Source organism: Crotalus tigris, unplaced genomic scaffold (assembly GCF_016545835.1).
Source record: "Crotalus tigris isolate CLP2741 ecotype Arizona unplaced genomic scaffold, ASM1654583v1 scf7180000024345.2110221, whole genome shotgun sequence".
NCBI lineage: Eukaryota > Metazoa > Chordata > Lepidosauria > Squamata > Viperidae > Crotalus > Crotalus tigris.
Window position 1 is genome coordinate 697,068 of NW_024100514.1, and position 12,871 is coordinate 709,938.

At 40.4% G+C, this 12,871-nt stretch overlaps 1 protein-coding gene and 1 non-coding gene across 3 annotated transcripts; one reads left to right on the forward strand and one right to left on the reverse strand.

Moving 5' to 3' along the window:
* Positions 1–551: 551 nt before the first annotated feature.
* On the reverse strand, positions 552–624 carry TRNAR-CCG. The gene has a single exon. It is a non-coding gene; the product is annotated as a tRNA-Arg (tRNA).
* A 138-nt stretch (positions 625–762) lies between these two features.
* On the forward strand, positions 763–9,141 carry KPNA2 (karyopherin subunit alpha 2). Of its 2 annotated transcripts, none has more exons than XM_039326807.1 (12): positions 763–937; positions 1,153–1,373; positions 2,262–2,366; positions 2,445–2,582; positions 2,960–3,048; positions 3,762–4,030; positions 4,884–4,978; positions 5,059–5,322; positions 6,601–6,834; positions 7,915–8,097; positions 8,247–8,396; positions 8,654–9,141. In XM_039326807.1, the coding sequence occupies exons 3-12, from the start codon at positions 2,292–2,294 to the stop codon at positions 8,741–8,743; spliced, it is 1,587 nt and encodes a 528-aa protein (XP_039182741.1). In that variant the 5' UTR covers positions 763–937; positions 1,153–1,373; positions 2,262–2,291; the 3' UTR covers positions 8,744–9,141. The 2 variants fall into 2 exon arrangements, with proteins under 2 accessions (XP_039182741.1, XP_039182740.1); XM_039326806.1 differs by having other exon boundaries at positions 1,153–1,334.
* Positions 9,142–12,871: the final 3,730 nt, after the last annotated feature.

Here is a 12,871-nt window from a genome sequence, read left to right on the forward strand (position 1 = left end):
AATGAGTTCTTAACTGCAAAGCTAAGGTGCATTTGTTGACTACAAATGTGAATGCTTTAAACCGGTGTTTTTCAAACTTGGAAACGTTTAAGAGATATGGATTTCAACTCCCAGAATTCCCCACACAGAAGGCTGGATGGGGAATTCTGGGAGTTGAAGTTCACAACCAAGTTTGAAAAACACCGATTTAAACTTTTTTTTTCTTTAGTTTTATCCGCAAGATACGAAACAAAATATTTTCGCGGGAGCCCAAGACTGCTTGTAGCCAGCCACGCACAGCGTAGAAAGGACCCCAGGTGCATCTGGGGGGGTTTAACAACCGTTTTTGAGCAGAGGAAACCCACAAAGTTTCCCGAGGTAGTTTGAATACTAACAAGTCACGCTCGCGCCCAATCTCGCGCTCGTCGCGTCAAGAGATGGATGGTCAGCGTTTGTTTTATTCCGCTCCAGACCGATGGTGAGAATGAAGACCAAAGCGACTAACAAAGGCCAAGAAACCCATCATCGAGTCTTCATAAATTTTAATCCGGCTGCAAAACAATAGCTATGACCGACCCAGATGGGACTCGAACCCACAATCCCCAGCTCCGGAGGCTGATGCCTTATCCATTAGGCCACTGGGTCACTCGGCAAAGAGCTGTGAGAGCCGCATTCTAAGGGCCCCTCCCGACCACGTATGACTCCGCCCACCTACTACGTCCGTCCTTTCCCTCCTGGTTTCGTTTTCCGTCACTAAGATATTGGCCACGCCCTCCGCCTCCGTTAGCCTCGTGTTCTACCAACTCACGCCCTCTCATCTCGCTATCCTTTGAGTGGATTCGAAGGCTGGCCGTGCTGTAACTCCTCCTCCAGGTTTGCCGGCCTGAAACTGATCTACCGCCTATCTGGAACCGTTCACCGGTAACCGGCTATCCATAGGATCACCACTTGAAAAAAGGTATATCTGACCATAAACAATTAAGACTCTCCGGTAACCAAGCTAGCGACATAACGGTTGATTCTAACCACGCGGAATTTGTCTCGTAACGTTTGCTCCGTAAACCGCCGCCCTTTACGCTGGGAAATGTAGTTTCACGGGCCTCGCGCGCGGGCGTTGAACCTAGCGATCGCGAGATCTCGGACTCACGAGAGACACTTCCCTCCCTCCCCCAGGAACGCGAGAACTGAGCGTCTTATATTTTTTCAAACTGGCCAATGAGAGGTTTGCTTGGACTCGAATTCGCCAATGAGAGCGTGAGGCCCCAAGAAGTTTAAATCACACCTCGCGGAGGGGGACGAGAGTGGCGAGTTTCGCAGCTCCGGCAGTTCGGCGCAACGTGTTCGGGCGCTGTCGGGTAAGTGACGGAGCCGCGCCGGGTCTGGAGGAGCGAAAGGTACGCTGGAGCCTTAGGATGGAGGGGTGAGGAGGGGAGGCAGGCTTCCCAAAGGGTCCGAAAGCGGGGAAACGTCGGCAGGTTGTGTGGAGAAGGTTCAAAAGCCTGGGAAATGTTAAAGAGCTTTCCAGACCGGGAGGGTTCCTTCTCTCTGCCGCCGCTCGTTTGTAATTTGTTACGTTGTTTCACGAAAGCTTCATTTCCTAGCTCGGGAAACATCCACGACACTTTTCGTTCGCGTGAGTGGCTCGTTTAGGCAAGATTTACTCAATTGGCTCACTTTTCTGGGTTCGCACGACGCGCGGGACTGGAAATTTATGAGAACTGAGTTCGCCCAACACGCGAGGGTACAAATTGCGGTTGGCTGGTTTGGGGTCTTGTGAATACTGCCAGTAAGTTGGTGTGTGCTTGGAGACGGGCTATAAGGATAACAACAGGGTTACGTGTAATGCCTAATGCCTTAAAATTCTCTTTCGCAATTTCAATGGATTTTCCTCAAGAGTAACTGCAGGCCTAAAATAAATTTCCAGAGTAAAGGAAATAAGTTCAGAAATTGTTGAGCTCATTTCCTTCGAAAGAGAAAAAAATGCTTTGATTCAGGACTCTAATCCCTTCATTCAGAAGCATAAAGTTTGAAACCAAGGCAGCTGTGTATCTTAAACGTTCCCAAATCTGAACCCCTAGGAAAGTTTAAGTATAACTAAATACCATTTAGGTCAATGTTTGAATAAAATATGCTTGGAACAGAGCTGCCTCTTAGGCTGTAAACTGCATCTTTTCCAGTGTTTGCCAGCTATAGGTAATTTACAAATAGATGCCAACTGTAGTTCTGCAGTCAATATTATTAAAGGCGAGTATTTTAATTTTAACTACTGGGTCTCTTTATAGGTTTAAAGACATATCTATATAACATTCACAATGTCTACAAATGAGAATGCTGGGGCAACGGCTGCCCGTCTGAACAGATTCAAGAACAAGGGCAAAGATTCCGATGTGAGTAACTGTCAACTGTGGATACAGCAACTTGTATTTTTAAAGCCGTAGCTCAGTTTTTCAATGTATCTTCACTAGGAAATGAGGCGACGACGGATGGAAGTCAATGTAGAGTTGAGAAAAGCTAAAAAAGATGACCAAATGCTTAAAAGGCGAAATGTAGGCACATTTCCAGATGATGCCACTTCACCTCTGCAAGAAAATCGGGGCAATCAGGTAAGCGCCTATTTTATAAGCCTTCTGAAGATTTGCCTTTAGTTGTCTGCTTTAAGTTGTATTGGTTTTAGACAGGTATTTTTCCCAGTCCAAATGAAGAGGGCAGAGATTCAATCTGAGGCCTTCTGTTCACTATCATTGAACTGTAGGCCTTCCTCATTTAGAATAACAAATTTTTGATCTAGTTTTATTTGACTTCTGTAAACAATAAATTTGAACGTTGGAATGTCAGAAGGAAGTATCTTGTTTTGTTCTATTTTAGTAAAGGAAACTGTAAAATCAAGGTTTGTGTATGTAATATTGTAGCGCTAGTGAGGTTTTCCAAGAATACAGTAATTGTTAAACTCTATGTAATTGTTTGAAATGTTGCCTTGTAGGTTGCTGTCCACTGGTCTGTTGAAGAAATTGTTAAAGGCATTAACAATACTAATTTAGAATACCAGCTGCAGGCTACTCAGGCTGCCAGGTAACTGTCAATACGCATTACTCTGCATGACACAAACTGGAGATAAGAGCTGAAAAAAAATGTAATCTGAGGTTTCATAGTAATACAGGTGTTTTTAGCAAAGTAAGAATGCACATTTTTCTTATCTAATGGCTTAACCAAAATCTAATTTTGTTTAGTTTTGGTGATGCGGTGTGCAATCCAGAAAATTGTGGCTTTAGGCAGGATATGAACCCAGTTGATATCTAATGGTTAGATGAGAGTAATGGGAATACCTAAAACTTTAGGATACAAATTGGCAACCTAATTTGATTCGGAAAACATCTCTTGGTACAAGATACTGGTACAAAATAAAGCATTAGTTGGAAATATGTAAGGGACTATATAAGTGAAATATGTAAGGGATATATATATATATATATGTATGTATGTATGTATGTATATGTGATAGTATATTTCATTTAGTTTTAGTTAATTGCTTGAAAACTTTGGATTTGCTTATATGAGTACCAAAAACTGTTTATATCTCATCCATGTTTATTGTCACTAGACTGAGGGATTTTGCATCTTATATAAAATGCCTTGCAGCAAAAGAAATATTGTTCTGTATCTAACTGAAACCATAGTGGTCAACTTTCCAAAATAAAATATGACTAGCAACTGTTGTCATGGAAATGTAAATTTTCTCTCTGAAATATAGCTAGGAAAGCTAAATTTATTTCTCTTACACATAGGAAACTGCTGTCCCGAGAAAAGCAGCCCCCTATAGACCAGATTATTAGAGCTGGCTTGATACCAAAATTTGTGTCCTTTTTGGGAAAAGCAAACTGCAGCCCTATTCAGTTTGAAGCTGCTTGGGCACTGACCAATATTGCTTCCGGTACATCTGACCAGACAAAAGCTGTAGTAGAGGGTGGAGCAATTCCTGCCTTTATATCTCTGCTGGCTTCTTCTCATACTCACATTAGTGAGCAAGCTGTATGGGCTTTGGGGAATATTGCAGGTAAGTTGGTAAAACTGGTATGCTTCTTATAAGTAATAGTATGCAGAACAATGTGTTTCATTTGAAATTCAAGACTTTTTTTCATATTTATATAATGCATAGGTATATAACTTTTTCCAAGTACAATCTTATGCCAACATTTTCAACATTAAGAGCTGAGGGCGCAGTATGGAACCTATGTACCGTATATGCCGGCATATTAGGCGATCCGGCGTATAAGACAACCCCCGTCTTTATAGCCGGGCCGCATTCCTAGAACGTCGTCTTATACGCCGGAAACTACCAGTATTTCCGGCGTATAAGACGACTCGGCGTATAAGACCCCCGTCTTTGGCGCCGATTTCAGCGCTCGCGGAAGTCGTCTTATACGCCGGCATTTACGGTAGCTATTTCAGAACTGTTTCTAGAATTCATAATATTAAATGTTCAGGGCTGAGGAGATATCACTTAATATATGGGCATTTGTTAACTATGCCCTTGTCCTTAAAATCTTGATTATGGTGTTTGGAAATTATGTAAGATTTTGTACATTTTGGTACATTTCAAGAATTTTTTCCCAACTCTGCAATGCTACTGTTGAAATCATTTCCACACGGAGGCATTCAATGACTAACATCTGTGACTGCAATGTTCTTTGGCTCCTGGTTGCTAGTGGCTAGTTTGCCAAGGGTTTTAATGCTGTTATCAACAGGCTTTCTTTCTTGTTTCCCCTTCTCCTTGAACAGTTTTCCATGGCAGTTATATTATCGTTGTCATGCTTGGATTGTGGTCAAGTCAGCTTGCCATGGTGATATCCCTGCTCTGTCATTCCATATGAGTCTTAGCATTTGACACTCTTTATTTCTGCCTTCAGGTGATGGCTCTGCTTATAGAGACTTAGTTATTAAATATGGTGCACTCGACCCACTTTTGGCTCTGCTTGCTGTTCCTGATCTCTCTTCTATATCTGTAAGTGTGAATTTTCAGCTAAAATCTTAACTGTGAAAAACAATTTCAGCTTTATTTAATCATAACAATTTTTTTCCCAGGTTGGCTACTTGCGTAACATAACTTGGACTCTGTCAAACCTCTGCCGTAACAAGAATCCTGCACCACCCATTGAAGCTGTTGAACAGATTCTGCCCACTTTAGTTCGCTTACTGCATCACCATGACCATGAAGTTTTGGCAGACACATGTTGGGCTATTTCTTATTTGACTGATGGGTCAAATGATAGAATTGAAGTAGTGGTCAAAACTGGCTTAGTGCCACAATTGGTGAAACTGCTAGCATGTGGAGAAGTTCCAATAATGGTAAGATAGCCACATACATAAATTAATGAAGGTTATGAAGTATTGAGATTCTTCATATAAGCTATTGTAGAAGATGCAGTTCCCAACTCAAGTGTAGTAATCTCAACTTCTTGAGAAATGTACTTTTAATATTCTTTGGTTTAGAAATCTTTTTAGTATATTGATGTTGCTCAAAATACAAGCTCTTTTGGGTGTTACCTTGAGATGGCATACCTCCTTCTTTGACAGAAATTATTGAAATATCCTTGTAATTTTCTATCTGGACATACTGTTTTCCATACTATCGAGTTCTAGCCCTGCCTTAGGCTCAAAGCTAACTGGACCAGTCACTTCCTCTTAGTCCTAGGGAGCAGGCATTAGCAAAAATAAATAAACTTTGATATCTTGCCAAGAAAATGCAGGGACATTTTCAGTCAGTTGCCAGGAGTCAGTGCTGATTTGGGTAGCCATGGAATTTGACCAGATACGTGAATTCCACAAAGGTGTCCCCTACTATATGATTTGAAATAAGATTTTTTTGACAATGGGTATACTATCTTCTTCTAATGTTGCTGTTGTATTTTATGGTTATGATGTTGAAGATCTAGGCCTCTTTTAACAATTGGTTTAACAGTTATGTTAGTTAATAGTAAATATTTAGAATAGTAGTACTGAGAATTACATTAAGGATTTTATGGATGGGAGAGCTTGCATGTGAATAGTGAGGAGATATTGCAAGGATTTTTTCCATATTCTGTAGACCAGTGGTTCTCAACCTTTTTAATGCCGTGACCCCCCCCCCCAACCGGTTGTAAGTCGACTACTCAACCAGTCGTAAGTCGAGGACTAAACTGGTGCAGCACCGTTTGTAGAATGGGACTTTTGGTGGGCTCAGCAGGGCAGAGACAGCCTGGACAATTCCTATTGGCTTTTGAAAGCCAATAGAATTCGACTCTATTCAAGAGAGTCTATTCTATTGGCTTTCAAAAGCCAATAGAATAAAAGGGAGTAGCACAGCTAAGGAAAAGGGGGAAAAAATGGCGGACTGCGTTGTTTGGCGACCCCCGTGAAATGGTCGTTCGACCCCAAATGGGGTCCCGACCCATAGGTTGAGAACCACTGCTGTAGACCAAGTGTGCCCAACCCTGGTATGTGGGCTCTGTCCTGGACAGCTCGTAATGCGGCCCCACAAAATCTTCAACTTTCAACATGTGATTTATGTACGTTAACTATGTGATATATTTTATATGCAGCCCAAGACAATTCCTCTTGTTCAGTATCTTAAACCTCTTTTTCCAGACTCCATCATTAAGAGCTATAGGAAACATTGTAACAGGGACTGATGAGCAAACTCAAACAGTAATAGATGCTGGAGCATTAGCTGTCTTCCCAAGTCTGCTTATTCACCCCAAAAACAACATCCAGAAAGAAGCTGCATGGACTATGTCTAACATAACTGCTGGCCGCCAGGATCAGATCCAGAAGGTTGTGGACCACGGGCTTGTTCCATATCTTGTTAGCATCTTAAAAAAGGTAAACCTGAAAATACATTTTGGTTTCTCTGTGCCATCTCTGCCTTGCAATGAATTTTGGCTTAAAAAACCTATGGTTTGCCTCTGTGTCGATATTTTTGTGATTAAATGTATAGTCTGCCTATAAGGCTTTGTTATCTATCTGGTTATTTCAGGGACACATTTTTCAACTTTTGGGGAAAGTAATATACAGTCTCTATGAAATACCTTTGCTATTTAAGAACATGGAATGTATTGATCTGTCATATTCCTAATTTAAAAGCAGTGTAATGCTTAAGCAATGTTCTTTAAATGTTCTGGTCGTGTCAAACTGGAAGAAAAATAAAATTTCTTGAGTTGGATCTTATATTTTTGAAGGTTCTTTTATCATTGGGCTGGTTTTTGGAGAGTGTAGAAGATTTCAGAGGGAAATGTCTTTATTCCAAGGCATGAAAAATTGGGTCATAAACTTTTTATAGATTGAAGAGGCATGATGTTAAATTGAACTCATTATGTAAAATGTAAATGCATCAAAACATTTATTTTTGCAAATAACTCAAGACAGAGAGCGGCTTCAACACATCTTCTTCCTATTTTCCCCACCCTAACCACCTTGTGAAGTATGTTGGGCTGAGGGAGAAAGACTGGCCCAAATTTACCCAGCCATCTTTCATGGCTAAGGTGGGACTTGAACTTATGGGCTCCTACTTTCTAGCATGGTACTTTAACCACTACACCAAACTGGCTCTCTTTAATAAGCTAATTAGAGAAGTGCTAGGTTTGAAGATGCAAACTGCCTTATATTGGTTACTTATCTTCTTTTCGTGAAAGTGTGCAGGAAATGTCACTGCTTAACACTGCATTTTTTTTAGAATAAAGCACACTAATTCTTGCATGATATATCCAACCCCGAATCATCTGCTGAATGGCTGTACAAATCAACTAAACATTTCAAAGGGATAGCAGAAGTGTATAATCTTCCTGTAAATGTTATACATGTATTTACATTTGTGAGTGTGTCACAAAACTTCTAACTTTATAATATTAAAATTTGTTGGACCACTTCAGGGCTGTCTCCTTACTTTCCTGTATTTGAAAACAGGGAGACTTTAAATCCCAGAAGGAAGCAGTATGGGCAGTGACCAACTATACAAGTGGAGGAACAATTAGCCAGATCATCTACCTTGTTCAGACCAGTGTATTAGAGCCATTATTGGATCTGCTTGTGGTTAAAGACAGCAAAACAGTCCTGGTGATTCTGGATGCTATTACTAATATTTTTATGGTAAGTTGACAAAGCAACCCACTCTGGTGGTGGGGGAGCATTTTCAAATCAAAACTGTATTTCACTACCAAGAACTCTTAAACTAAAGCATTTTTCAGAATATCTTCTTTATATGAAAAGTAGTGCATTAAAAATGAAATTATCTCTAGGCGGCTGAAAAAATAGGTGAGGTTGAAAAGCTGTGCATCCTGATTGAAGAATATGGCGGCTTAGACAAAATTGAAGCTCTACAATCCCATGAAAATGAGCAGATTTACAAATCGGCTGCAAATCTGATTGAAAAATATTTTTCAGCAGAGGTAAGTAAATTCAAGTTGGCCTGCAGAGGTTGCTGTATAATAAAAAAGCTACGTGGTAAAAAGTAGATAAAAAGTTTGTGCATGTAAGGGCTTAACATTCTGTAACAACATTGAGGGTACTGCTATATTAAAAACATGAAAAGATTGATACTTTTTTATACGTACACAAGCAGCAATTTGTACTTAACATTGGATAACGTGTACTAAGCTATAAAGAAATCTAGAAGAATATTTTAAGCTTTACTCTTTTATTACAGGAGGAAGATGATGAGAATGTTATTCCAGAATCTGGTTCTGATGCATATACATTCCAAATTCAAGACAGTTCTGATACCTTCAAGTTTTGAATCTCTTGTCTGACTGTCTTCAGCCTAGTTTTTTTTCCCCTCCTCTCTGTTCTGTCTCTTACACTGCCTTTTTTCTATGTGAAATAGCACTTTGTTTCAACTAAAACTACTTGAACAGATCATGGCAGTTACATATGCCAAGTGAACTTGTGTCTTCTCCTTATATGTCCTTTTTTGTATTCTGTAAATTCTCCATTTCTGAATCTACTGCCTTTCAGTAGTGGATGTACCTAGATTTAGATTATATCCATACTACAGTTGATCAGACAGAAATGGTTTGTGAACCTTAATTCTCAGTTTGGTTTGCAGACCACACAATGTTTGTTAGCAAAAGCAAACCTCTCAAACTGATTTTAAAGAATACTTGTTCAAACGAAATAAACTGTATTTGAGTATCATCCAAATTGTAAAAAAAAACTTTTTTCTGGAGATGCAAAATGGTGCCTATTATTTTGCTTTCTATTTTAAAGAGAACTAACACAGAAGGAAACAATCTTGCTGCAAGTTCACTGCACATGAACAACTGTATTACCAAACCTTCTGCAGTTAATACCAGAATGAAAATTATTTGGATTTGTCTATTGTTTCTCAATCTTGGTAACTTTAAGATGGGTGTGGATTTCAACTCTTTTCTAAAAATATAGAGGGCCACATTCATTTATCACTAGAGTAAATGCATTATTTTGCCTACATGGTTGGAGATTGAGATTTCCCTTGTTTGGGGGAAATGTCAGCAGAGTCAAGCATTTTTCAATTTTTTGATATGCCCAGACCAAAAGGTTCACTGGTCTAGAGGCAATAGAAATTGGAAGGGGGGGAGGGGGGCTACATGAAGGCTGTGTGTTGCTTCTAGGTCAGACCTATGTACTTTATCTCCCCCCCCCCACCCACATCCGGTCCTTTGGCTGTCTATCCAGCCCATGTGAGATCAATTAGAAGTTAGAAATCAAATGTTAAATAAGGACACTGCAGGGAGCAGGAGAAGAAGCTGAGTTTGTACCAATTCTGTCCAGTTGTCGTCGTGTGGTCCTTTAGTTGGCCACCAGCTATGGGAGGGCAAGGAGAGAAATCATCTTTCTGCACCTGCACGGCGCTCACCTGGAGCAACCTGAGGTGGTGGTCATTGCATGAGGGCACATGGGCATGGTACCTACAGCCACCTCAGTCAAAACATGGCCTTGCAGGTGAGCAGGCAGAGCACAACCGGGAGCTATTGGTTTGACTCTCCACAACAGTCCCAGTTTCCCATGTGGCCCCTTGGGAAAATCAATTGTCCACTCTGATCTTGCTGGCTGTGGAATTCTGGGAGTTGAAGTCCACATGCCTTAAAATTGTCAAGTTTGGGAAACACTGATCTAGATAATAACTTAAGCTTATGGAATTTCTATAATAGCCTAATATTAGGCAGTAGCCTATAATATGAATAGGAAGTATTTTGTTCAAATTAGACAAGAAAAACTCAGGAAAAGATTAGAAAGTTTATTAGCCTTTTGCCTTATTTAATATAATGGCCAATAGCTGGATTGTTATTTAATTGGTTCTGCCCTTGCTTTGGATAATTTTTTAAGCCAGACTGATTTATAACTGTGAAACCTAGTAGAAATCAACCTGAACATTCAGTATGGCAGAACAGTGTTTTTTAAAGAGAAAAGTTAACTTGCTGCATTGAGGACTGCTATGGTAATCCCCCCCCCCTTTGCAGGCCAAGCAGAATTTCAGGTTGTCATTCCCTTAATTTAGCATTGCTACAGCTTCACATTTATCCTGAAATAACTGGACACTGCTGCAAAATGTAAATTTCTGACAAACATCAGCTGGTGAGGAAATACTCTGAATAGCTGCTTGCCCTAGAGAATAAAACGCCAGTTGATTGGAATGTATAGCCCTTTAGTATTAGCTTTGCATACTTTCACTGTTACCAAGAAAAGATGTGTTTTACTTGTTTTTAATGCTATTTAATTCTGTGACACATATGTATTTCTACCAATTGGTCTATTTAATTTAAACTCTGGAAACCAGAAAACATCTTTTTAGCCCTCATTTTATGCATGCTCATACAGTAAAAAGGCAACAATAAAAAAAAATACACAATCTTACTCTAATGCCAAACCCAAGTGTGAGACAATCGGAAGATTTTTAATAATTGAGGTTATCTAGGTGACTGATTTTTTTTTCATCTGAAAAATATAAAAATACTTTTTTGAGGAGTTTGAAGGAAACCATTTTGGCAGTTAGATGTATATTGGTCCATTTCTCCACTAAGACAAACACTCCATGGACCCAACTATTAAGCAGTCTCCAAATCTCCATTCTTGGGGAAGGTTAAGGTGATTTGTTTGCAGCTGAGGAGAACTTAAGAGGAAACAGATAATCTAGACTCATTTCAGTTGAGTTTCAGGCTGGAATTTTGAGACAATCTTTTGCAGCAGCTAACCAGGTGGTCCACTGTTTCTTCAGTTCCTTTGCAAAGGTGGCATTTCTATTTTTCTCAATTCTGGCTTTGTATATTTGGGATGGGTAAACAACATTTCTTCGCATAGTTCTGCAGCTGTTGGCCCTGGTTGCTCAGCTAATAACCTTGAATCCTATAAACTAGAGGTCCCCAACCTTTTGAGCACCAGGGACCGGTTCCGTGGAGAGTGCTTTTTCTGCGCACTGAAGGGGGCATAGTTTCATGTACAGGCCCAGTCGGGTGGGGCGGTGCTAGCGCCAGCAGGACACTCGGCGGGACAGCACTAGTGCCAGTGGAATGCTTGCTGCTAGCGTGGGTGGGGGATGTGAGTACATGCGCATGTGCGCGTGCACTGGCCATTTCTTCACGCAGCCTGGTGGCCAGAACCTGAACACCTCTCATGGTCCAAATGTTTTGGGGTTTCTAAAATTTAAATTAAAATAGGCTGATTAGTAGAAATACTTGACCTGGGTAATGACTGATCTAATATAGTTTCCTGTAAATTGCAGGCTAAAAAAAAAGTTAACTACATCTTGTTTATACAAACAGCACTCACAATGTCTTCTCTTTGCAACCTACCCCAGTTTCATAATACACTGATTCATACATTATTGTTGTTTTTAACTTCCACCTATTTCTTTTAGAGCAGGGGTGCCAAACTGCCGGCCCAGAGGCCAGTTGCATCATATGGAGGCCGCGCCCACTCCAGCTCCGTTAATGCAAAAAAAGTCATGATACGTCACAACACGTCATGTGACATGGCGAGTTTGACACCCGTGTTTTAAAGGAACTCATCAATTCCAATCCTGTTGTAATCTTAGTTCCTCTTACTTCATTCACTCTTCCACTCTTCTGTAATTAGATTTTCATACATTCTCAGCCAAGCTGTTTCAATGTATTTATGCTGGTAGCTACATTCAGCCTCCATTCATTCTTGATCCTTGCTGCAAATCCTTTGGGTTCTCGACAACATGGCATCATCTGCATACAAACAATAGACACATCTTTATATCCCCCGATTTAACACACCTCTAATGCAATCCCAATCCATGCATTCAGAAATACATTCAACATCCAAGGGATGTTCATTCACTATTCAATGCTGAATCATTTGCTAAGCATCCACTACAGAAATAAAACCTGTATCTATCAAAAGCTTAATATTTTTAAGGTGGATATTTTTGGGATATTTCAAACAAACTAAAGAATTGGAATTTCCAATAAAGCCAGAGCAATGGGTTCAGTTTCCTAAAAATGGTTTAAATGGTATCTACAGATTTGAGATTCAGGTTGATTAATCAAAAAACTGTATTGAAGGTGAAATGGACTCCCAAAGAATATATTTGAAAAGGTGGACATAAGATTTTTTATGTAAGAAATTTGGGGACTCACTGACATATATAATAGAACAGACATGTCAAACACAAGGCCTGGGGGCCGAATGTGGCCCGTGAAGTAGTTTCATGTGGCCCCTGAAGCCATCCTGGAAACTGAGGGAACGGCCCCCTCTGCCTTGGCCCTGGCCCAGGTCAGCCGGGAGCCAATGTACAATTTTGTGGTGGTCATCTATGCTGAAACGCATTCAGTCTTAGTTCCACAAGGCCATCTGGAAACAGTGAGGAACCAGCCTCTACCGCGTCGGCCCTACCCCCTGGGTGCATGCTGGGGAAGCGTCA

Bases quoted from the DNA above. Each gene is read 5' to 3' on its own strand.
- KPNA2 (XM_039326807.1), top strand. From the start codon at position 2,292: ATGTCTACAAATGAGAATGCTGGGGCAACGGCTGCCCGTCTGAACAGA. The intron at 2,367-2,444 runs GTGAGTAACTGT...TATCTTCACTAG, and splicing joins ACAAGGGCAAAGATTCCGAT to GAAATGAGGCGACGACGGAT. The intron at 4,031-4,883 runs GTAAGTTGGTAA...TTCTGCCTTCAG, and splicing joins GGCTTTGGGGAATATTGCAG to GTGATGGCTCTGCTTATAGA.